Source organism: Dermacentor silvarum, chromosome 7, assembly GCF_013339745.2.
Source record: "Dermacentor silvarum isolate Dsil-2018 chromosome 7, BIME_Dsil_1.4, whole genome shotgun sequence".
In the NCBI taxonomy this organism is placed as follows: Eukaryota; Metazoa; Arthropoda; class Arachnida; order Ixodida; family Ixodidae; genus Dermacentor; species Dermacentor silvarum.
Window position 1 is genome coordinate 144,659,997 of NC_051160.1, and position 25,694 is coordinate 144,685,690.

Below are 25,694 nucleotides of genomic sequence, written 5' to 3' on the forward strand. Positions count from 1 at the left end.
TTTGACTTTTACCGCGTTCAAATGATACCGTACAGAACCGGATATATCGAATCTGAAGGGATCACAAGAAGTTCGTTATATAGGTAATTCGGTATATAAAATAATAGGCCCTCGGGTAAGTGGTGGCTTACCGGTTAGTGCATCTGAGAGCCGCTAACTTACTGCACGCAACATGGGGGAAAAAAGCAAGCACACTTTATTTACCCGCAAAAAAAAAATGCTGGTTCACTTTCAACTTCATTGAAAAGTCCAAGCTGATTCTTTCTTACACTTGTAGCGGCCATCGCTTGCGGAAAATAAACTCGTGAATAGGAACTCAACCCACACTACGACGCCTCCAAAATCAGATAGAAGGAATGTTGACGTCCGAGGTAGCATGAGGGCTATCTGAACAGCCTGACGGGGCTCACTGACTGCACTATCTCTTCTCCACCTCCAGGTGCCAGAATACCTCAAAGTGTACAAAGGAGTGCACTATGAGGTCTTCTGCGTGGCGCCACGTTCGATATATCGAATGTGCTGGTTGAACGAGCGTTCTTTATACGCGTGCACCAGCCCGATACATTTGCATGGAATTTTCAAGGGGATTTTACAGCTGTTCGATATACAGAATAATTCGTTATACGTTGGCTTGATATATCCGCGTACGACTGTATCTCTGTCACCATATATATGGAATCGTATTGATCAGCTGTACAAAATACGTATCAAATTTAGTCACATTAACTTCCTTCAGCTCTTTCTGGCCTCACACAGCCCTTGAATGGTATCGCCTCCCCAAAGAAATCATAAGGAGTACAAATAAACGCAAGTTTCATGCAACATCAACTACCGTACGTTGTGTAATCTGAATTTGTTAATTACTTACTATGTTCCTTTTAAATTCTTTGTAAGGTCAGGTAATATGGTATAATTGTAAAGCTGCCTTCGTCGTGCGCACTGAACTTTTTTTCACGTACCACCAGCTAAAATTATATGATTAGAAACTTACTTTTTAATCATTGCATTATTTGTTTAGCCTGCTCAACCCACTTCCTTCCGTATTTGCCTTCGAGTGCTGACGGCGCAAATAAATAAATTATTAAACTGTAAAAAATATTTCTTGGGTGAGAGGTGGTCACCTCCGGCAATGTTTCATCATCATCATCAGATTATATTTATGTCCATGGCAGGACGAACGCCTCGCCTCGCCCAGCGATCTCCAATGACCCCTATCCGGCGATGTATAAAATATGCGCATTATTTAAAGCTACATAGTTTAACACTACGTAGCTAAACTGAGTTATTCTTCTGAAATAACTAGTCAGTTGTTCCTCTTAGCCGCTTATTTTGTCTGTACATGAAAGTCTCTCGTTTTATTTGCTCAAATGACAACCTAATTAACAAGCTTTTGAAACTTATATCGCTTTGGTAAATAAGTTGCTCTGTGTTTTTGGACTCACGCGCTAAAATAAAAAAAAACCGTACATTGCTTTACAAATGCATTGGATGAAATTGCCACGAAAAGACAAAGCCGTGTAATACATTTGAGCTTTTCATTACATGCCTATAGCCCGGAAGTTTATGCAACCAAATGATTCTGTATTATTACATTCTCAAATTCCAACGGCATTTGCCCTATGTGGAGAAGCCAGCTTGCACAACTTTTAAATGATTCACAATTCGACTTTGTGATGTTTCGACCTTATATTCGATAGAGAGAAATGTGCATGACCAATAGGAACACATGTTGGAGGCAAAATACTTAGCAAATTTTGCAAAATAATCTGTGTTACGAACTGAACAGCATATTTCTACCCTGGAACAGATAGGAAATCGAAATGAATCACATGCATAAAAGTTTGCAGTGCGAGTATTATGAAGTACAGTTTCAGTTTTATTTCTTTCAATTTATGATATATGATAGTTGATGTGAGGACTTCAATTTCCTGTTTTATGTTTAGGCTACTGACACTGCACAAACTATATTTTTTCTCATAAAACGGAATACAGGCCCAGAGTGCGGCTCATAAACACATCGGGATAATGACGTGTAATTTGTGGATACATTTCTCGCTATGGGTAATATAGGAGCCCCTTTCTCGCAAATATGTCTTGGTTGAGAGCGCATGTGCTGAAAGTAGACTGATTGTCCGCGCTTTCCGTGCAGCTACCGAAGCGACTGTGACAGCCTTTCGCTGTTTAAAGGTTTAAGCCTTTCGATGCCAAGCGCCTGAAATATACACAGACAACGCGCTTGTCCAGAACCAGAAAGGTCGCAAGCATCATGCGAAGGGAGGGATTACCCTTGTACGGGTTAGTTGCATCCTTGAGCAAAAAAGAAAAACCGGGGAGTGACAAGTCATTTTTAACGACGGGCTGTCGCTCTTATCGTTATCACAAATGACGACTTGCGGCAACGTACTGCGCTTTGTCGGGAAGCTGTTATGGTTCATTCTTTAGAAAGGGTATTTATTTTTTTCCGCAACGTAACTTACGTCATCGGGGAGATCTTAAAACATAAAGGTCTTGGGTCAGGCGGTGATACCTAGGTGACATGAACGCCCGAGAAAAATGGACTTGTACAGTCACTTTCTTTTGGAAGCGCTGATAACGTTGTAATTTTAACCACACTAGCACTTCGTACATGGCATTTTTCCTAACAGCTTAACAGAAGGCTAATCAGTCCTCATATTAATAAACTTATAACTTTTTACCAGAGACACTCTCAGATGACTTCAATATATTTACAATAAGGGGCTCCATAATTTCCACCATGGCTTTACGTAGGTACGTTGGCGCACTTCATGTAATAATCCCAGTCAGCCTACTCACATATAGCGCATTACTAATCACATCTACCATGGCCTCGGCTACATCCCAAGAAGCAATTTCCTACCTATTTTGATTACTTAAGACTCGGTAGGCTTAAGACAGGCCAAAATTCGAATAGGAATGCGTAGTATGGAATTAGTATGGAACCTACAGTGATCTAGAACGTATGCATTACACTCGAGTCTGTCCAGAATTAGACAGCAACATTCATTTACTCTGACTATTCATCTATCATCAGTGTTAATTAACTAAACGCATGCTGTGTCGATCTTTCCCCCCACCTCACCCCAAATTCAGCTGGGCGCAGGCTACCACCCTGGGTCTGCTACAATAAATACGTACCCTTCACCCGCCCGCCTCCACCTTATATTCCCTGAAGTTTACAATACCCCCAACTGCCGGTGCTGTGGCACTCACCCGGCTACGCTTCCGCATGTGCTGTGGGAGTGCCCAGCACTGTACACCTACATTAACACCACGACCCCCTCGTCGAGGTTGCGTGAGGCTCTGCGGAGCTCCGCCCTGGACGACCAAACCTGGGCGACCCAGCACGCCCGTGAGGCGGCGGCGAGGCAAGCCCTCGACGTCCCCTCATGGGAGGCTTAGGCCCGGCCATCATAAAGTGCTGGCTCTACAATAAATGTTTATTCCTCCTTCTGAGCTTCTATCGCTAGGTTTGCGTCGTGAAGTCGCCTGAGCTTGCACAAGTTCTACAATTCTACGCTCCAATATCCCATCACCAAGAGCTCGGCGCTTGTCATCACGAATAAGCTAAAAAGCAACCTCGCCTTCAGAACGTATAGTCAGCGTCACAAGCTTTCGTACCCCGGAAGGTGAAAAAATATTTATATTTCTACGCCTTAGTCACGCATCGTAGTATTCGGATTTACAGCGTATACTGGTCTAGAGTAAACAAAACAAAAGTTTTGCATAGTTTTACTGGCTGCGGGGTAGCTGCGTTGAAAATGAACTTATTCGCAGAACCTCGGCCGCGTAAACTTTTGGCGGCGACTGTGCGATTGAACACCTGCATTTTCTTTATTCTGCACACAATTTTTTTTAATGAATGGCCTTCCAGCCAACGTCATGCAGTGCTTACACCTGGTTAATTTTCAGGACAGCAGACTCAGACATGACTTATTAAGTAGAAGAACTGAACTATTATGTAGCACGTCATTATTGTCACCAATCAGGTGTAATAAATATGTAAACAAATAAAGGATAATAACATTGCCTATGAAATTTTACTAAAATCTCAGGACTACTTCAAAACTTCGCCTGTTCGTCTTGTGTACGTCCCTATACTTTCTAGCAAACTGAAAGGCAGAAATTCCAGGGTGAAATTGGCACCTCTTGTGGCACCATGGCAGAAAGGGAAGGTGTAGCTTAGTGGGCCCATATGAAATGATCAGCTGCGATTGTGCTACTCACGCACAAGGAACGACACTTTGTATTTTTTACAGGCAGTAAAGTGATAAATGGTGTCCGTGGACGCTGGAGTGATCATGACAATACCACCGTACCGATATGGGTGATAAACGATTCTAATAAGGGAACATTTCTGCAAGCCTCACGGTCCTTTCTCATGTTTCTTCAATTATCCAAACACGTTAAATTTAGCGTAGGAGAAAATTCTTACAGAATTACTGAAGAATTGTACCAGTAATTATATCATGGTGCTGCGACCTGATTCAGCAATAGAGTTAGTTAAGAACAGAACAGCATAATGTCATAGTAACTTTGGTGATTCTAGCCGAAAAAAATGTCTTCTTGCAACGCTTTGTGGGCATAACTCAAAAAGGGTGTGGTCTGTGAGTGGAATAGTTCTCTATTTTTACACGACAAACTACATTAACACGCCCCGGTGTCTTTTTGCATTATTTCCAATACTCCTCTGCGTACGTCGTGGTAAAAGGATATGAAGACCTTTAGTATTTCGGGAATTTCGTGAAGGTATATGGGAATGGTTCAAATGATAAGACACGTGCGCTGCATATTGAGGATAGAATGTGTATGTTTCGAGGTATTGGTTTGTACTAAGCAAAAAAGCTTGTGAAATAATTCGGACAGCCTTCATTTGCACCGAAGATCCGGAACGCAAAAATTCTGCTTTGATATAATTCAAATAAACTCAGTCAAATAGCTTCTGTATTCCTTTGTAAGAATACTACGTCTGGGGCTGCAGCCAAGTTTTCTACTTCTACGTCTTTTAATTGCACTCACGGGAAGCTATTTATTTTTGTGGTACGTTTCAGGCTGAACAAAAGTCGCACAAACACGCCTTTCCATGACATAGCTGAATAGGCAAAAATATTTCTTAGTAATGTCTTCATAAATGTTTGCCTTAAGAAAGAAATCGACTTTGAAAACACAAAGTTGGGTTTATTGTCTAAAATACATTACACCTAAAGTGCAAAAGAAGTTTGGAAGCACGTTCGCATGTTCACGAAACCAGCCAGCTATTTTTTTAGGAAGACGTTGGTACAGTAGAAAGAAACGAAACAAGAACTGCAACTAAATGACCTGCGTTTCGGAATATGCCATCTGACGGGAAACGGCCAAACTAAGCAGCGACAAAGTGATAAAAAAAAATAGCAGCGCCGCTGTCTTCGAACCTGCGAACTGCCAATCGTTGTATCAGCGATCGTTATCGGTGGTCGCGCAGAACGCTCGGCTATCGGTTTGAGTGCTGCCGGAGGCAAAAACTAGGTTTATATACGTACCACAATAAATTCTGCGACCTTGTTATGAAAACTGCGATTTTGGAACGACTTTTTTGCCATTTCAAGAGTTGCTGCTGCAACTAGCTGAAAGCCGAGTCATTGAAGTTGATAAATCTCCAATAATACGTCGATCGATGCAATAGGCTCATCGCAAATTGCTTTTTACTGGCCAAAAAAGCCTCCAAAATTTGGCCTTTTCCATAGACTCCCATACTTCGAACTTCGCCCGCAATTTAGAACGGGTTTTCTGTCGTAAGTAATGGTACCGCTTGCATGAGATGTCGGGCTAAGCTCCTAGAGCCTATTTCCACGGTAATATTTTGAAAGATGGCTTCTATCATTAGTTATTTGGGAAAAACGACGCTCTCCCATAGAAAATGCGCATGTTTTCAGAGGCGGCCGCTAGAGGCGCTGTTCGGCGATGTCCCAGATTCCTGGTATTGCATTTGTAGACTGCGCATTTGTTTTATTCAGTGTATATGTACTGTACAAAGCTGTACCTGTTTATGTGATGTCATTGTACCGTATTCATAGAATAATACTCATAGGATAATATCTAGCAAACTCGGTGTCCACGTCAGAATTCGGAGTGCACTATTGCTAAAAGAAAATATGATATTTGCAGGTTGTGGTGCCGACAAACACTAGGGCCAATAAGATGGAAAATGGAACATTGATTGAGGTGACCGCACGCATATTTTGGAGCTGTACTGATGTGATAGCAGACAAAGAACTCTTTGAATGAGACTAAGCAATTTCACTAGTATGTAGCACAGAGCCGTTGTCAAATCTAGTCATTCTCGACTTCAGACAGAGCGTTAGAGTCAGTGCTTACATAATTGTCAGACTCCATAATTATACAATAAGCTTCATGTTATACTCTGCATTTCCCTTTGTGTTTTCTAAAAGCACGTGGGCTGGTTGCATCGACATCGCTTGCAATCTAAGATGGTCCCTTCCACTCGGACGCGAGCCACAAGCGGTACCACGTGAGCTAGTGCTGCTTTCATTGCGATAGCAATTATATGGACACTCCAGGAGAATCGGCGCAGTTATCTTCGCCATGATCTTCCCTAATAAGTCGAAGGGCGATAGCATCGTGACCGCGCACCGCATGCTGTGGGCGGGAGTGACAGTTCGCGAGGCTGTCAAGAAGGATGGTGACTCGGTCTCACGCACTCAAGGAAGGAAGCGCTTCGCCTTCCATAGCACTCAAGGCAGTCGAGGGGGGGGGGGAGGGTGTTCAGCTCTGGTGTTGTGTGCGAACGGCTCTGCTCAACCCGTCCGCTTGGGCGCAATTTTGAAAGCAGTCTGCGGTGAGCACAATGTCTAGGGCGCCGAGGGCTGATGGTTTGCCTGCACTGTGTTCTCACCGCTTAGTCCGTGCAAGCTCCGCACTGTGTACTCACCACTGTGTTCTTACCGCTTGAAGCGAGAAGCAGCACTAAGGGCAATTCACTCGCTGCTGCGGCCCGTCTTCCTCACTCCAGCGTTTTGACACCGAGTATCCGCGGTCATCGCATGATATGTTTATACGGCGGATAAAACTACTATCCTTACTTTGTGTAGCTGCCTAATATTTTCCTGTCACAATCGATGTTTTGCCTCTCGGGCGAAACTGCGACATTTTCTTTCTCACGAATCGCCGACGTTGTGACCAGCCTTTGTAGATTATCCTGTTTTTCACTATCCTGCTCGCGGACATGTTTCAGAGAATTTCATACATATAGATGCTGATACTGCGGGACATTTATTCCTATGTTGGCATGATGATGTGCGGTTCAATATGATCTGTGTTTGCTTATTGGAATGTGCAGCTCCAGCAAAACATGTGCGCAGGACGCTGACGGCAAACCTGCTATTTTATCGCTCACGCCCTTCACTCAAATGGATTTCCATAACAAGGGTATCTGTTCAAAGCGAGTCCTCAGGAACAACACCTTAGTGAGGTGCTTTATCTTTGCCACATTTTTTTCTGCAGGGTACGCATTTTATTGAGAATTGTTTTTCTGAAAATGATAACCAGGTATTATCAGTGTTCGCCTTGTCTGTGTATTATTGTGGCGTTGGGCTCGAGGCTGTGCGTAGTTTGTTCATCTGGGGCCGTACTCACAAAGCTCTTCCTTCGTAAGGACTCTTGGTCATCGGCTGGCGTGCTTTGCTTATATCACGTTTAGCATCAAGACTGGCGGGAATTTGCGATCGCGAAGAATTCTCGTGGACGAGCTTTGTGTAAATATGGGCCCTGGTGACTTTACATGTAGAATGTCTTTATTCTTTTAAAGGAAAGACACACGAATCAGCTGTAGTGTTAATCACAAAGGCGAACTTCTCATGTGCGATGGCCATTGTTTTGCACTATTTCCTTAGAGGTTATGACTTATTTTTATCGTCGTCATAACTACATGACGACGAGAGCTTTTTGTTTCGCACACAGTGTTATGGAGAGGACACAGCTGGACAGCTCCGCTGTGGGCGGCGGCACTTTCATCTGTTCGCGTACACTAAAATGGTCAGCATTGACTGTAGTCATCGCAAAATTTCACTCTAAACGATTCGTTTAGACATTCGTTCACTATCACTAAAAGATTTTATAGCTACCACGACTAAGCACCTCGCTAACATGTAAAGCGCTTCTTTTTTTATTTTTTGTGTACGTGTATGTTTTTAATTGTGTAGCAATGTATAATATTCCCACTCCTGCTATTAGCCCCATATTGGGCTGCACTATATGTAAATAAATAAATAAAAATAAAAATGCTTCGATTAACTGCTTGTCTTAAGGTTATGTGTGGATTGTTTTAAAGCTATGCTTTCTTGGCGAATTCTTTCGGACTTCGCTGATCGTAGCTCCTGCTGCTGCTGTTTTGCAAAATAGTTCATGCACAGGGCAGCACTAATATAACGAGTTGGTTTATGTGTAGCGCCATTTGTACTACTTGCAGAATTACACAGTGAAAAGAACAACGGTCCCTAAATATCCACACTGCAGCAAACACAAGCTTTCAAGCGCATAATGTCTTCAATAAAGCGATGCTTCTTTTTCCTTCTTGTCCAGGTTTTCGAACGTCTGCTCGGTCTTTCCGAGCAATCACGCCACACCCCGACCTAGGTACTCTTAGTAAGGTGTGCTGATCAGGGTAATAGTGCAGCTGTAAACTGTGCTGATCCTTGAAATGGCGACTTGAAAAGCGGAAAAAATCACGGAGAGAGTGTAATCTGTGGTAGTGTCCAAGGGGAGGAAGGGGGGGTTGCGCTCCTTGCTAATGGCCTGCAGGCTCCTAATCACTATGCTGCAGAACTGGTTGCAGAAGAACAGTCTCATACAAATTGGCGGGAACTGCAGCATCCCTTTACATAGATTCCAAAAAGTGCTTTCGATCAGTACAGTTGTTTGTTCTGAAATTGTTTGTCTTCTCAATTGTTTCTTCTATTAAACATTCTAAGCTAGACTTGTTGGTAACAAAAAATATCAGCCATTCCTGATGCTGGACAAACCATATGCGAAGTCCACTGGCTGTTGACGTATAGCACTTACAAACCAAAAGCTTTATGAATTTCTCTCCTGAAGAACACGAAGAGCACAGTGTTTGGAGAGGAAGTGTCCTGTCGAGACAATCCGCACATGCACTCAACATACCTTGTTGCTTTGCAAGCGGTTATTGTTGTCTTTGTCCTTCAAACTATCTTGTGTAAACAAACTGTTCTGCTTAAACAGAACACAATAACGGCGCTCACGAATAGAGTCATGTTCAAGTAAATGCATAAAAGCTGCAAGTTAGATGGAAAGAAAATACTAAAAGCGAAGCATCACCAAAATACATGCAGAAGGTCAGCGATTACGACATTTTCTTTTTCAGGAAAGTCCTTTCTTTTCTATTTCTTTTTAGCACGTCTACAATGCATCTAGTTCTGTACCAAACCCGCTATATTTATCTTTGGAAAATACATTTACGCGGGTGATTAGCGCCCTTATGACTGTTGCTTCATGAACTTGCTTTTGCGGTTTTCACGAAAACATTGTCCACTTTTGGGCGAAAGGAACGTGTGGGAACATCCGCAGCAGCGAGAGCGGCTACTTTTATCTTGTTATTTATTTTACTGCGGACAGCGGCTTATTGGCATTACAGGTATCATTGTAAGCGAAATTGAGCAAAGTCACTAATATCAAGAGAACAAGGACAGTGTTCGGCGCCTCTGTAAGTACACCTGAGGTAGTGCAGCGGCCCAAGTCTGTTCGGCAAAAGCCGGTAAACCGAAAGAAGGTTGTAATATGAAAATCATTAAAAAATTGATGCCGCCTTTTTGTAAAAATAGGGCGATAAACTTCCGACAGGAAGAAACACGAGCTGCGCACCTTAGCAACACTTCGGTAATATGGTAATTCCAATGAATGAGATTAAGAAGTGGCACAATAACAATGTTCGTAAAATTTGTGCCTAATATAGCAGAACGCATCGAACTATACCGGCCTCCATTTGAAAGAACTGTTGCTGGTAGACAGAGACAATGTCAGGGTGAAGCGAAGAACACGATGGGTAAAACAGGCCCGAAAGGCCAAGAAAAATTACTAGGGTTCCCTTATGCTACAACTACGGTGATTTGGAGGCGAAAGCCCGAGCGCCGCTAACTCAATGACACGACGACCACTCTCTTTTTTGCTGAGTCTTCATCACTCTGAAACAACAATTTACATTCATTTTTGCAAGTCATTATGTTCTTTTTTGCAAGTCACCCTTCCTGTGATTCACCAAACTCTAACCGTGACTCAGCACTTATTTTTGCTGTGTGACTCTCACTTGGACCCTCAAATCTCATATATATTTTTGCAAGTCACTCCCCCACTCCTAAATCCCCTGATTCACTCTTAATTCACACTTGATTCACTCTTGATTCAATCTATCATCTCGGTTTTACTTCCATCATACTTGGTTTGCTCTATTACTCCAAATTTCCATCACTCTTGATTCACCCACTCCCTATTACCACTTGATTCACCTTCATTCACTCTCAGTTACTCTTAATTATCTCACCTCACTATATATCAACATGACATATCGTTTGGCTCCTACCACCTTACTAAATCCCTTTAATTCACCATCAATTCATTCTTAATTCACCTCATTCACCTCTCTGTATACCCATTATATCTTCAGTTCACTTGCTTAATCATTCTTCCACCCTTAATCGCGGTTCTGTGCGCATTATCGCCTCTTATCCTAATAGGACCATTTCGTGTCGACGACGCGGTTTTGAAACGGCCTTCAATAAATTCATTTAGGAAGAGAAGAGCCACATAGTTGGGGTGTAGTGTGGGCAGTTCTACAGGCAACGACAGAAAAACCTGCATCGTGGATGGTAAACAGCCTTTATTAGGGGTATCTTTGTGGCAATTGTTACATGCTTGTATACGTGCCTATACTGGCGGATGTACTGCTGGTGTGGTGGAATAGCTGCCAATAGGGATGGCACCACTTTAATACTAACACCTGCACTCATGTAATAATCGTTTCCAGGTAACAGCAGTGGCCTCGGGGGCATTTTAAGTAAAAAACAGTAGAATAATTTATGCAGAGGTCCAAACAATAGTGACTGTTCTTAGCCGCAACCGAATAAGACCTTTGCGCAGAGCTGCGACTCCATTATTTGCTGTCATGCGGCACAGCTGCGTCCCATCTTTCCTGTCATAATTGAAACAACTGATTTTATTACTTTATAAGAACTTGATTTTCTTGCTGAAACTTTCAGCACAAATAGCAGTCAAGTATAGCTATCTTATTACACAGCTTAAACAATTATCTTCCCACAGTTGCTCTACCAAGGCACGTGAACGTGGAGTGGCGATCGTTTACGGTATCTCGTTTTTTTTTCAGCACCAATTTGAAAATCATACATTCATCTTCAAATCATTTCTCCCTATATGTACGTATCACGTACACGTGTCTACTAAATTTCGCTCTTTTTCTGGCTCGAGGTGGCTATATTTCTGTCAATGTATCGTGTGTCTTCATCGGCAAATGTTCCGAGCCGTGAATTAGCGATAATTATTTGGCCGTGTCCTAACAAAGTGTCACTGTAGTTAGTGGCAAGATTTTATACAAATATATTGCTTGTTAGGTACAAATGATAGAAATATTATTACATGATATGTTACTCTTATTACTAAATATTATGTCTTTTGGATGGGATATTGCCACAAGACAAAACTACGTGATTATATATTTCACCGGTGTAGCTAATCTTCGGTACGCCAATGAAGAAACATAATGAACCCTGGCAGGGACTTAAGACAACCTGATGATGATGATTTATTGGCATCCCCTTTGAAACGGAGTGGCGACAAATAGTCACCTAGCCTGCTTGATTTAATCAGGTATACTACACATGTTCTTTATCTAGCATTTTTGTATACCTTTTTCAAAAATTTAGCTTGTACCGCTGCCTATGATTTTAAGAGATCAGGTCGTATCCATCTTTTCCCTGCTTTTTTTCCACCAGTACTCTAATCGTCTCTTGCTGATCTCTACGGCTGATCTGTTTATGTTTCCTTCCACTTTAAACCCAAGCGCTTCTGGGAGTTGCACGTTACCTACGGTTCTCGCTGGGTGGATCCCGTCGCATTCCATTAGGATGTGCTGAGTGGTCTCTGGATCTTTACTGCAGCATACACATGTCTCATCTAGCTCCGAATATTTGTTCCGATATGTTTTCGTCCTTAGGCAACCGGCTCGAGCCTCAAATAGCAAGGCACTGCCTTTTGTGTTATCGTACAGATTTTCCCTTCTAATTTCTTTCTTCTCATTCTTGTAAATCTCCATTGTCCTTTTCGTTTCCATTCTTTGCATCCAATTCACGGTCTCTATTTCTCTCACTTTCTTTCTGATGACCCCTGGTTGTCTATTTACAATTTCGATTATCCTGTACTTGGTTGCCAACTTCCTTGACCTCTTCCTCCATTCTATGTCCACGCTTTTCATGTAGAGATACTTGTGCACTTTAGCCGCCCATTTATTTTCATCCATGTTCCTGAGCCTTTCTTCAAAACTAATTTTGCTTTGTGCTTCTCTGACTTCAAAAGAGGCCCAACCCATGTCTCCATGCACTGCCTCATTTGTCGTATTACCGTGTGCTCCCAAAGCCAACCGGCCTACTGATCTTTGGTTAACTTCCAACCCCGCCAATATATCCGATTTTAAGCATATAATGGCATTTGCGAATGTTAGCGCTGGCACCATTACTCTTTTCCAGATTCCACGCACCACCTCATACTTATTGTGGCCCCACAGTGCTCTGTGTTTCATTAATGCTGCATTCCGCTTCCCCTTTATTTTCAGATTATCTTGGTGGTTGCTCGAGTAATACTTTCCTTCGTTTATGTGTACGCCGAGGTACTTATATTGCTTCACTATGGGTATTACTTGCTGTTGAATTGACACCACGAAGTTACTCGTGTGTTCATTAAAGATCATAATCCCTGATTTCTCTGTGCTAAACTTAAGGCCTAGATTTGTCGCTGCGTTCCCACAGATATTCGCAAGTATCTGTAAATCTTTTTTATTGTCCACTAGTAGCACAATGTCGTCTGCGTACATCAATCCAGGGACCTTCTGTTGCACCATTTGTCCATTACGCATGTAGGATAAATCAAAACCTAATTCGCTGTTTTCCAGTCGTCTTTCTATGCCCTTGACGTAAAGCGTGAACAACAATGGTGACAGAGGGCATCCTTGCTTCAATCCTTGGTGAATTCCCACCATTTCATTTCCTTTTCGGCCTTCCCATACCACTTGTACTTGGTTGTCTCGATATATCTCCCTCAGCAGCTCCACGAAATCGTCATCTATGCCTTCGTATTGAAGAATATCCCACAACAATTCCCTGTCTACGTTGTCATAAGCTCCTTTAATATCTAGAAATGCTACCCATAAAGGTTTTTTCTGAGCTACTGAAATCTCTATGCACTGAGTTAGTACAAACATATTGTCTTCTAAGCGTCTGCCTGGCCTGAACCCATTCAGTAGTTCCCCCAATACACCGTTTTCCTCCACCCACTTCGACAGTTCTAATTTTATGGCTTGCATTGCCATTCTATATATCACCGACGTTACTGTAACTGGCCTGTACGAGCTCGTCTTATCCTTATCTCCTTTGCCTTTGTAGATGAGTTTCATCTTGCTTTCACGCCATCCAACGAGAATATTCTTTGTTCTAATCACTTGCTCTATGGCATTAGTCAGCTGTGCCTTGCTTTTTGGACCGAGGTTTTTGATTAGCTGTATTGGGATTTCATCGGGTCCTGCTGCCGTGTTGTTAGGGACATTTTCTGCTGCCTTTTTCCAATAGAAGCTTTCTATGCTGAATTTTGATCTCTCAAGCCTCTCTGTTGTTGCTGGATCTGTTGTCTGAACTACACTTTTTCTCGTACCGAAGTTATGCCTGATAACGTCTGTGATGTACTGCAGCGCATCATCGCCTTCATAGATGTTACCGTCTTCATCCCTTATAGCCGTTTGCGAGTTTCTAGTTGGAGCTCCGAGTGCTTTTATATGGTTCCAGAATCTTTTTGGGGCGCCTTTCTCTCTTTTGTGAATGTTATGCACCCAACGTTCACTTGCGCATTTAATTTTCTCTTGCACGAGCTCACTCGCAACCCTTTTCTTTTCTCTGTATGTATTCCATCTAAGGAGCACCTCTTCTTCTTGTAATCCCAACTTTTTGGCTTCTCGATGAACCCTAGATGCCTCTTTACGCTCTTCTATAGCTTGTTTAATTTCCTTGTTCCACCACTTACGTGGTTTCCTCTTTCCAATCCAACAATTGTATTGCCGTGTCCGCCTTATTTCATGTTGCATAACCTCCACCAGTTCCTTATATTCCCAGACTGCTGTAGGAAAAGCCTCAATTTTCTTCTCTATGTTGTTTGCGATCTCTGTTATTTGCTCGTCATTCATTTTTAAAAACTCTGAGGCTATTGGTTCATGTTCTGCGCTGGTATCTCTCCCAAACTTTAATGCTAAACGTCTATGATCGCTTCCCAGGCTATTTTTTTCCATTTTCGTCTATTATCATTTGTTCCAGTTGTTCGTAGACCATTTCTGAGACTAAGGCGTAGTCGATACATGACTGCCTGTTTCCGCATTGCCACGTTACCTGTCCATGACACTTATTCTCCCTGTTGACTACTATAAGGTTCTGTTCATCACACAAATCCAGCACTAGAGAGCCGTTGTAATCAGTATATCCGTCTAAATCGTCCATGTGCGCGTTCATATCTCCCACTAATATCACCTGGCCCGAGTTACTGAACTCATTAATATCGCTTCTAATGCAATCGACCAATTCCTTATTTTTTTCTCTGCTATCACTACCTGTCCATAGGTAAGCTACTCCCAGCCACGTCTTTTTACCTTGCCATGTACCACTAATCCATAAATGCTCTTTACATGTCTCGTTTACCCTTCGCCACTTCAGACCTCGCCTAATTAGTACGCCTACGCCTCCGCCTTTCCTTGACCCGGTCATTCTGTTGCACCCTTCCCATACAAAGTTGTCAATAACAGGCGGCTGCTCCAAATCTCGTAGATGCGTTTCGGTCAAGGCGTACACGCTAATCGCTTCATCATTCAGTTGCGTTTCAGTTGCATCATTCACGCAAGCCAGCAGGCCACCTGGCGGCCAATAAGCTTCGGGACCAATGCCGGCTAACTCTCGGCAGCCGCAATAAACTTTTACAAGCGCCACCACGGACGTCATTCACTGTTGCTAGCATGTCAGTTCGTTGGTGGCTGTCGCCGATAAAACCCAGCGCATAATAGAATGTATAACCGAAGACGCGTTCCGTTCCGCCCAGATACCCTAAAATTGTCGTTGATATGGTGGCAGCACATGGATTTATGTCCACCGCAGGCCATAAATATAGACTGATGATGATGATGAAGTCTAATAACGTTATTTACAGTGGGGTCGGCAAACACCTCTCTTGGCATCTTTCTGAACAAAATGTGGCGCTTTTACCCAGATCTCGCTACAACCACGCTTCCCACAAGTTAACCAGCTCGCCGCGATGAGGTTGCGCGCCTGCTATACCTTATCTCACGTGCACAGGTGCCGACGACGACGTGATTGCGTGTCTCAATTCTTCAACACATTCAGCAGTGAGGTTTACAGGCTAGCGCTAGCAGCCATGTGCTAGCGAGCTGCGACCAGTTGCCGCGCCATCATGGTCACCTCTCGCCATCCGATAGACGCCTCTCAAATCCCCTGATGCGTCTGTGTCCCGAAGCTTCAGAACAAGGAAAATAATTACAGCATATTCCGAGGCAAAAAGTGCGTCCTTGTTAAACCTCGCAAAACACTAACGGTTTCGGCAGAACCTGATCGAACTTTCTGTGGACGACGTTACTCTCCTTTCCCTGATTGATACCAGCGCTTTGGTCTCCTACACTTCCAAAAAACTGCCCCATTCACTGCAAATTTGACGGTGCTTTATCTCGCGTATTGCTTCCTATTACAAGCGCGCAAAACACCAAGCAAGTAAGCAGTTGAGTTTCTGATGCTGTTGTCATCCTCATACATTTGCAATATTAGGATGTAGCAATCTGAGAAAATACTTCATCCTGGATTCCGGACCCGGTAGTATCCAGCCATTGTGGTGTGTAGCAGTTGTAGACATTACAGGTAGAGCTACAGCGAATTCTGCGCACGGTCATCCTGCACTCCCAAAACAAATATACTTCAGACTGGAAATTCCCAGCATTTTGCAAAAAGAAATTACGTTCAGTGCTCCCTTTTGTTAAATGCATGGAATATTGGAATTCTGAGTTAACGAATAGGCCTAGATTGCGAACACTTTATTACATACGTAGTTATAATTGCAGAAATTATTAACGCATCGCGAATAAAAAGCAGAAAAACTTGGGGGTTATCGCGAGCAAATTTGGCAATGTTCCTACTCTGCAACATTTATTGCTAATACAAGGAGTGCTGTGTTTCTTTTTCTGATTTTCCAGACGGGACACTGCGCCTCAACTTGCCGTCGACATGCAATATCTGCCGACTGATGCAAGGATAGCATTCCTCGTCATCTCGACCATAATGACACTTACAATGTTGGCTTACGTCAAGATCCAAATATATTTAAACGGGGAAGATATTATGAAGCCCAAGCACCGAACTCCACCACCTGAATTTGGTAGCAGGACCTTTGGGGAACACCGATACGTGAACCTAAGTGTAAGTGACAAACGTGAATATAGATATATATATTGTGTGATTACTGCATATTCTCTTAAGGACACTCTGAAGTTATATGGTTTCAGTTCAACGAAACAGGATGTCCTTGGGAGGTACGGGTTTGATCTCGTTAATATCTGCGCACCCGAGTCTGAGGCAGCGCTTCGCGAAATCGATTTTCATTTTTTCATTTGTGCTAAAACCGCATACACTAAGCATTCTAATTGGGCGCAAGATTAAGAAATAAGATACAAAATAATAATATGAAATAAATGCCTATAAAATATTACATTTACGAAATACATATAACTTAGAAGAATAATGCGATAGTGCTTTGAAAGCATAGGATATTTATGAAAAAGTCAACATTGGCACTGTTACTGACATCCTTAAATAAATATAGCAAAGAAATCAAGGAACTACGATTACTATTTTTTGGTATAAGCACATAATCCTAATGAAATCGCATTTACGATAAATAACAAGTAGAGAAATTTAAAACATACATTCAACATACCCCCGACTACAGTTCCGGAAAAATAGTCCCGAACCTTATGTCACCAATAGGTGGATAGCAAAAATATTCAAGGCGCAATTAGTTATCCCTATGGGGATGAATGCGAAAGCATTGCGACAAACAAAGGTCGGGAGTTCGAATTCCTAAATAAACTCTATATTAATTAACTGTGCCTTAATTAACAACGAAGGTCGTGCGTTCGATTCCCACCAATGTTCGTGGGTTCGAGTGCCGTAACTAACTCTGTCTTTTTTATACCTTTGCATTATTTAATTATAGCTCAATTAACAGTACATTAATTACCTTCGCCTTATTAACACCAACGATGTGGTTTTGACTCCAACCAATGGTTGTGGGTTCGTGTGCCGTAATAAACTCTATTTTAATGAAACCTGTCTTCATTAACTTCGCCCTAATTCACAATGCCTGAATTAGCTTTGCCTTAATTGACGTCATCAAATGCTTCAACGGACCGGACCGTCTTGGGCTTGACTTTTTAGACTATCGTGCTCACGCCAACGCCGACTACGGCGGATTTCCCGCCTCACTGCCTTCAGTCACTATCACCCAGACGTATGCACAGACATATGTAAGCATTGTAACAACCTAGCAGATCTTCAACACAAAATCTGGGCATGCTCAAAGAAACAATATCATAACAATAACTGTTCAAAACCACAACGACCAAGTTTAATAATAAGAAATGAGGAGCAATGGGAGACCGTGCTGCTCAGCTCGGACCCGGATGTTCAAGCAAGAGTAGTCCAAATGGCTGAAGACGCCGCCGCGGCTAAGGGGCTCCCGGCCGCCGTCTAAAGGGGGGATGGGGGAGGCTTCTAGTCATTACCCCCTCCTCTAACCACATTTTTGGCAAAATAAAGTTATTTCTCTCTCTCTCTTCCGCCTCACGATTCATGTCATACTTTCGTCTCAAAACCAGATTCTCGCAAACAATTGTGGGGTACGACGTCTTCTGCAGCCGCTTCCGGCTCGAGACGGCCGCTGTGCACGCGCTGCGGTTACCATCGTGGCAATGTTTGGGCTCTCTCGGCACACGCGGTTGCTTTCCTCGCAAATTTTTAATGCGAAAGCCTTAGATCTCTATATTTCTAGGACGCGTTGTGAAGTTGTGACGCGTGGTGAAGTTATGACAGGCCGTCATGGCCTGGTGTGCTGCGCGCGTTTTTGGAAGAAAGTGCCCCTTCGAACTCGAAGAGCGAGGATGGTGCCTGGGGGCCCTCGTCGATCACTGGCGGCCTTTTCCGGTAAATGGCGGCGTTCGGGGGCCTCGACGGTTGGGGAAAAAACGTCTTCGCGGCATCATCTTGGAGCTGGCTGATTAATTGGCCAGTTTTGACTAAGACGTTTGAAATAGCACTGCGTGTTTTGCGCTGACCTGTTATAACCTTGAACGTGTACCACACCTTAAAGAGGCCAGTTCTCTCATTGAATGAGGAGCAGTGCTGGTTCCAACGTTCCTGATACAGGCGCTTGGCGTATCTTCTAGCGACGCTGTATAAATATAATTAGCTATATAAAAATTTGTTGCACGTAAGATGGCCATGTAAATATCAGGCCGTGTAAATTAAGGCATGCAAATATTGACTTTGGTGTTCTGAACTCGTGAAACGACTCAGCCGGAGTGTGTTGTTTGTGACTAGATCTGAATGGCTTTGGTAGTTTGTGTGTGTGTTTTTTTTCGTTAGACCTTGTATTACTTGTTTGCCTGACTTTTCCTTCCCTTATGGAATCCTAACTTGACGCTCACCAGGGACGCATTGCGCAATCAACAGACGCGTTTTTTTCTTTTTCGCATACTGCGCTCTGCGTCCCAGTCGCAACCTCAATAATTGAGTGGGTGTTTCAGGCTGCTGCCCTGTCCTGGCTCTACATTTTGTTTTTCTAAACCTTAGATACTAATTAGACAACAGAGTATGAATTTAACGCAACTATAATGAATTCGTGCCCTTGAGAGAGCAGAAGGGCTGTGCTTTTATCAGAAGCTTGATAATTTGTTAACATGTCTGTTCACATTAGGCACCATGTGTTCGCATGCGCAAGTGACCGTCAGGCACCGGAAAAAACGAGACCAAAGTCATTTGTCAGAATGCTTGCTTGTGGCAACCTTTACATGTACTGGCTGCTAAGCTAAGGATCCACTCCTTGCCTCTCCACTTCGCTCATTGACAGCGACTGCCCATTTACACTTGCGCACTTCGTTACATGTAATGCGAAACATTTCCGTTACGTTTATGGGATAACTTAAGCACGCGATTACTGGGTGGCTGGTCATAATCGCACCGCAGAGGCGCGTGTGTTTGTTCCTAGATTATGCAGAACAGTCGGAATCCTCTAGTGGCAAGAGCTAGGCATCGAATCGGAAGGGCCGTAGCAGACGATGCACCATTTTGCTATCCACCTTTTCAATATCTTTGTATTTTAACTCAAAATAGTTCTCATGTAACTATAATAATATGAACGACCCATATACTTATCGAAAAGTGTCCTAACAAATTTACGTTCTACTTTTACCATGTTCTTCTGAAAAGCAACGCCTAAGCTTATTTCATAAAACGAACAAAATTCAAGTTCAGTAACAACGAAAAATTGAAACAATATAATAAAACAATGATGATCGCTAAAGCCATGTGCTATTCGGCATATAAAATTAAGAACACTTTAAGAACCCCTCATCGTATGCTTCCCACGCTCACACAAGTTATGTTACTATCAAAATGAAACGCAGATCATTTGTTACATAGTTTTTTTTCCGTAGTTAAAAAGTGTGCTACACAAAGTGTGTGCAAAATCAACAGTGCAGGTTTATCTAAACGAAGATATTGGAAACATTTTATTCATTTGTGAGTACGAATACGCAAGCCACTATGACGGCACCACTTCACCACTGAAGTTTGTTTCTTACGTTATGGCAGTTATTATTGTCTTTAGCAGGAGCGCACCAATTTCATCTTGTCAGCTGGCAAAACTAGTTTTGCATTTGAATGAAAAGAACGGGATAATTTATGAACACATTGAAAAGAATAATCCCAAGAATGGAACCCAACAGCTCATTGTTATCGTTCTCATACACTTTCTGATACAAGAATATTCTTCCGTTAATACAAGTTGGCTTGAAGAAGAAAACAAAGAAAATAACCAACACCGTAAATGTTTAAATTGTGTGCTAGAACCTCATCAATCACCAAATAATAAAGAATATTCAAAGTAAGGACAGTCTACCTGACCTCCATCCTCAACAACCGGCGCAATATCATTCAGAAAAGACACGAGGTTAGCTCCTGTAGAACGAATACACATCGTCATATTGTTGCAGTGAAATTGTGCATTTGAAATGAAAAGGCAAATGCTTGTTTAAGCAATTTCGAAAAAATTGGTGAACAGAGAAAGCAAAAAAAATTAATTATGGGGTTTTACGTGCGAAAACCCCTATCTGATTGTGAGGCACGCCGTAGTGGGGAACTCCGGAAATTTGGACCACCTGGGGTTCTTTAACGTGCACCTAAATCTAAGTACACGAGTGTTTTCGCATTTCGCCCCCATCGAAATGTGGCCGCCGTGGCCCGAATTCGATCCCGCGACCTCGTGCTCAGCAGCCCAACACCATAGCAGAGAAAGCAGCGACACCGGTATGTAGTGCTCTACTTTCCTACTGCCACCAGGCTTAACTACCGGAACGACAACAGCAATTTCTCGTATTTGTAAAAACAATTTTTCCTCTCAAAGTACGTTCAAAATGGGTACAACAGACTCCATGAAGAAAAAAAAAAGAACGCACGTTCGATTAGAAAAAGAAAAGCAGGGACACCATCAACTCTCATGAAGCTTTCGGACTCAGTGAGCGTATAGACCTTTTCATCGGGCGAGAAGGAAAGGGCGCGCGGCGACCCTTTCCTCTTCTTTCACTTGCTCGCGCAAGTCAGAGTCAAATGTGTTGTCACGTGCTGCGGAACGATTTGGAGATGCTTTGGATCGTTGCCTGATGAAATTTGTGTGATGTCAGTTCATACAAGGTGTCGGGCAACCACTGTTTAGCCTTTCGGTGCAGTAGTAACTACAATATGCGGAATGTTGTCTTGGGTGCGCAAACAAGCGGCGGGCGTCATCAGCCGCGGTATTTGTATGTGTTGTGAGCTATTTTGGCTGTATCGGTTTTCACTCGACGAAGAGAACGGCCGTCTGTGAATTCCCAGAGTAAACTGAAAAATATTCTTATTATCTCATCGCTTGGCGTGAGAACTAAAGCACAAAAGTAAATTCTCGTGTACGGCCAACCCAATGCTACCCCGAAATATGCGAGCGCCAATCGTTACAGAATATTTGCGTCAGCTAATGGCATCGCTCTCACGCCTTCCAAATCTAATAGGCTTTAAATCACTATGCTATGTCTACGCTAGCGTCCTGTTACTCAACACAGTGACCACTGTAGTTGGTAAGCCATCAGTATACAAGTAACCTTTGCGCTTCGCCATTGCATTTTTGCCCTATAATGCAGTAATGAACGAAGGGGATCGCATAGAAAGAATCCGGTGGCTATTTGTCAGGACACGAGTTCAGTAAAACGGTTGAGTGCGCCGTGGGGTACGGGAGAAACAAGATAAAAGATAATGGTTCTCATCCTCTTCTTTTCCGAAAAAAAAAGAAATAAAACGTGCTAACGCCGCAATAAGGCGTCACATGGCCACGCCCCATGCTTCAATCATGCGCTATATAAAAGAAACATATTGCTACACGCGTGTGGTATTTGATTGTTTGAACGAGGCGCGCGGGCGCCATCCCTCGAGAAATTAAGAGGAAGAACGAGCTGGGCTCACACTGTGAATCTAACCGGTCAGCGCTGCAACCGCTGTTGTAAATATAACCTGTAAATAGCTGCTCGTCTTACTGACTCGTCCTTCGCGTAACATTGTGGTGGAAGTGGGACGTTCCCCGTCCTCGCCACGGATCTCCGAAGCGGCCGCACCGTCATCTTCTCAGCAATGGCTTCCGATGGAAACACCCCGTGGCCGCCTACACCTGCGGCGCCAACCACAACGTATGTTACGGTTCCTAGTCTCCGTGATCCTGGGACATTCTCCGCCCAAATTGGCGTTGATGTCGACGAATGGCTCAGCATGTATGAGCGTGTTAGCCGAAGCCACCACTGGGACCCTACCATCATGCTTGCCAATGTGATCTTTTATCTGGACGGGACACCACGTGTCTGGTTTCGCACCCACGAGGTTGAGCTATTCAGCTGGGACATTTTCAAATAGAGGCTTCGCGACCTATTTGGCAACCCGTCAGGTCGCCAACAGGCTGCGCGAAAAGAGCTTGCTACCCGTGTCCAGTCGTCGACCGAGTCATATGTCTCCTACATACAGGAAGTGCTCGCGCTTTGCTAGAAAGTCGCCGAGCACATGACCGAGGTTGACAATGTGGGCCATACCCTAAAAGGCATCGCAGACGACACCGTTCAATTTGCTCGTATATAACGATGTTTCTACTGTCGGCGCCATTGTCAAAGAATGCCGCCGCTTCGAGGTAGCCAAAAGCCGCCGCCTCGTCCCACAGTATTCTCGGCTCCCAAACACCCCTGCCACGTCCTCTTGCTCCGCTCTTCCTGCCACACGACCATTTCAAGAGAACGTCACGCTTATCGTTCGCCGTGAGATTGAAGCGGTGAGTCCTGCCCCCCTTCATCCACGACCCCTCGACGGTACCTTTGACTAAGCGGCCCCCACTATTTCCGTTATTCAAGCAGTTGTGCGGCAGGAAATTTCAAACATTGGCATCCCTACCGCCTGCTCTGTCTCCCGACCTGATTCGGCCCGCATTCCCATGTCCACAACCTGTAATGACCAGTATTTCGCTCCCCGACCACACAATCCTGCTGAATGGCGAACCCCAGACGACAAACCGATCTGCTTCTGCTGCCATCGAGTTGGTCATGTATCCCGCCACTGCCGCACCACCTGGATACCGCCGTACTGGAGCTCATTCCCTGCTCCTCGCCCATACACCGACGCTCGCCGTTACTCACCTCGCCGTCTGTACCCTGCTTCTGATGCCCCTGACAGCCGCCCCGCCGGGCGATCGCCGTCGCCACAACGCCGTCGCTCCCCGTCACCCCAACCTCGCCGCTATTCCTCGCCAAACCGCCGGACGGAAAACTAGGCCATGCCGCTCTTGCAGGTAGTGCTGCATCACGTTCGTCCTGTCCAAATCCTCCGCTGACGCTCCTCACGAACACAAACCTAATTGAAGTAGACGTAGATGGTGTTCCGTTCACGGCATTGATTGATACTGGAGCCCAATTGTCCATCATGAGCTCTAACTATGTCGTCGCCTCAAGAAAGTTCTTATGCATGCCGTTACTCGAGCCGTACGCGTCGCCAATGGCGCCACTGTTGCCGTCTGTGGTATGTGCACTGCTCGCGTAGGAATTGCTGGCTGCCAAGTTCCAGTCCTGTTCACCGTGCTGACCTGTTGCCCTTATGACCTAATCTTCGGGCTTGACTTTCTGACGACGCATTCTGCCCTCATCGACTGTTCCACCGGTACGCTGTGCCTCGAGCTTCTCTTTCCGACGTTCGCCCCGAACAACCTAGCACCCTCTTCACTACAGCGTTTGTTCGGTTACCTCCAAAAGCCCTAACCTTCGTCGAATTGGCCTCAATGGCAACCGTGCCTGATGGCGACTATGTCGTCGCACCTAATCGTGATGTCCTCCTGGCGCGCGACATCTCTGTGCCACACTACGTCATTACCCTTGCCGCTAATCGGATGTGTCTCCCCGTTATCAATTTTGGCTTGACGAAGCAAGTGTTACCTGAACGCATAGCGGTGGCCACGCTCCGGTCAGTGACAGACGACACGTCACTGCTTTTGCAGCCAACGCGTCTCCAGATCCTCCTGATTACCCGCAGGATACCTTGATCCTCGACGTTCCATTACGTCCCATGGTCGTAACGGACCTCGCCCCTCACCAAGTAGCCGCCCTGTATCGCCTTTTGCTTTCCTACCACGACATATTTGACACTGACCATCTACCACTTGGTCAGACGTCCCTTGTTAAGCATCGTATAAACACTGGCGATACTGTTCCCATTCACCGCCGACCGTATCGCGTGTCCACGGCAGAGCGGCAAGTTATTCAGCGGGAAGTAAACAAGATGCTCGCCAAATGCATTGTTGAGCCCTCGTCGAGTCCTTGGGCGTAGTCGTGGTAGTCGTGGGCGTAGTCGTGGTCGTGGTCGTCAAAAAGAAAGATGGCACGTGGTGTTTCTGCGTTGATTACCGCCACCTAAACTGAATCACTAAAAAGTACATTTACCCTTTACCACGAATCGACGACGCTCTTGATTGTCTTCACGGTGCCAAATACTTTTCGTCCATTGACCTTCGATCTGGTTATTTGCAGATTTCCGTCGATGAGCTAGACCAAAAAAAGACCGCTTTCGTCGCTCCAGATGGCCTCTACCAATTTAAGGTTATGCCGTCCGGCTTATGAATGCCCCCGCCACGTTTGAACGGATGATGGACTCTTTGCTTCAATGTTTCAAATGATCAACTTGCCTTTGTTACCTCGACGACGTCCTTGTGTTTTCTCCTACATTTGAGACGCACCTTGAGCGCATCGCAGCTCTCCTTGACGTCTTCCGCAAGGCTGGGCTCCAATTTAACTCATCTAAGTGCCACTTCGGGTCCGACAGATTACAGTGCTAGGCCATGTCGTCGATGCTGCCGGAGTACAACCCGACCCGAGAAGGTTCGAGCAGTAACGGCTTTTCCTGTACCTCAGTCTGTCAAAGACGTCAGGAGTTTTGTGGGGCTCTGTTCTTATTTCATACGGTTCGTGAAAGATTTCGCAGCAATCGCTCGACCACTCACTGAACTTCTAAAGAAAGACGTGCCTTTTACGTGGGGTTCCCCTCAGGCTGCCGCATTTTCACGCCTTATCACGATTCTGACCAATCCACCGATCTTGGCCCACTTTGACCCGTCCGCACCGACAGAGGTCCGAACCGATGCCAGTGGTTATGGGATCGGCGCCGTCTTAGTGCAACGCCAACACGGACACGACCGCGTTATAGCCTACGCCAGCCGGCTTCTGACAACTGCAGAGCACAACTATTCGATTACCGAGCGCGAATGTCTTGCTCTCCTCTGGGCAGTTCCAAAGTTCCGCCCATATTTATATGGCAAGCCCTTCTCAATAATCACAGACCATCATGCACTGTGTTGGCTTTCGTCGCTCAAGGATCCTACTGGTCGGCTCGGTCGTTGGGCCCTCAGACTGCAAGAATATCCCTACACTGTGACGTACAAATCGGGACGCCAACACCAGGACGCAGATTGCCTCTCTCGCTACCCAGTCGAAGACACGACATCTACGTCTGATCCTGACA

General features: G+C 44.5%; 1 protein-coding gene across 3 annotated transcripts in view; it reads left to right on the plus strand.

The window, feature by feature from the left end:
• The window catches only part of LOC119459262 (epoxide hydrolase 2-like), a 110,769-nt gene that overhangs the window by 38,756 nt on the left and 46,319 nt on the right, over positions 1–25,694 (plus strand). For 2 of the 3 annotated variants that reach the window (XM_037721078.2, XM_049669977.1), the window contains exon 2: positions 16,547–16,769. In XM_037721078.2, the coding sequence (XP_037577006.2) occupies positions 16,578–16,769 (192 nt within the window). In that variant the 5' untranslated portion in view covers positions 16,547–16,577. Of the gene's footprint in view, positions 1–16,546; positions 16,770–25,694 lie in introns of those variants that run through there. The other variant, XM_049669978.1, reaches the window with a different exon arrangement.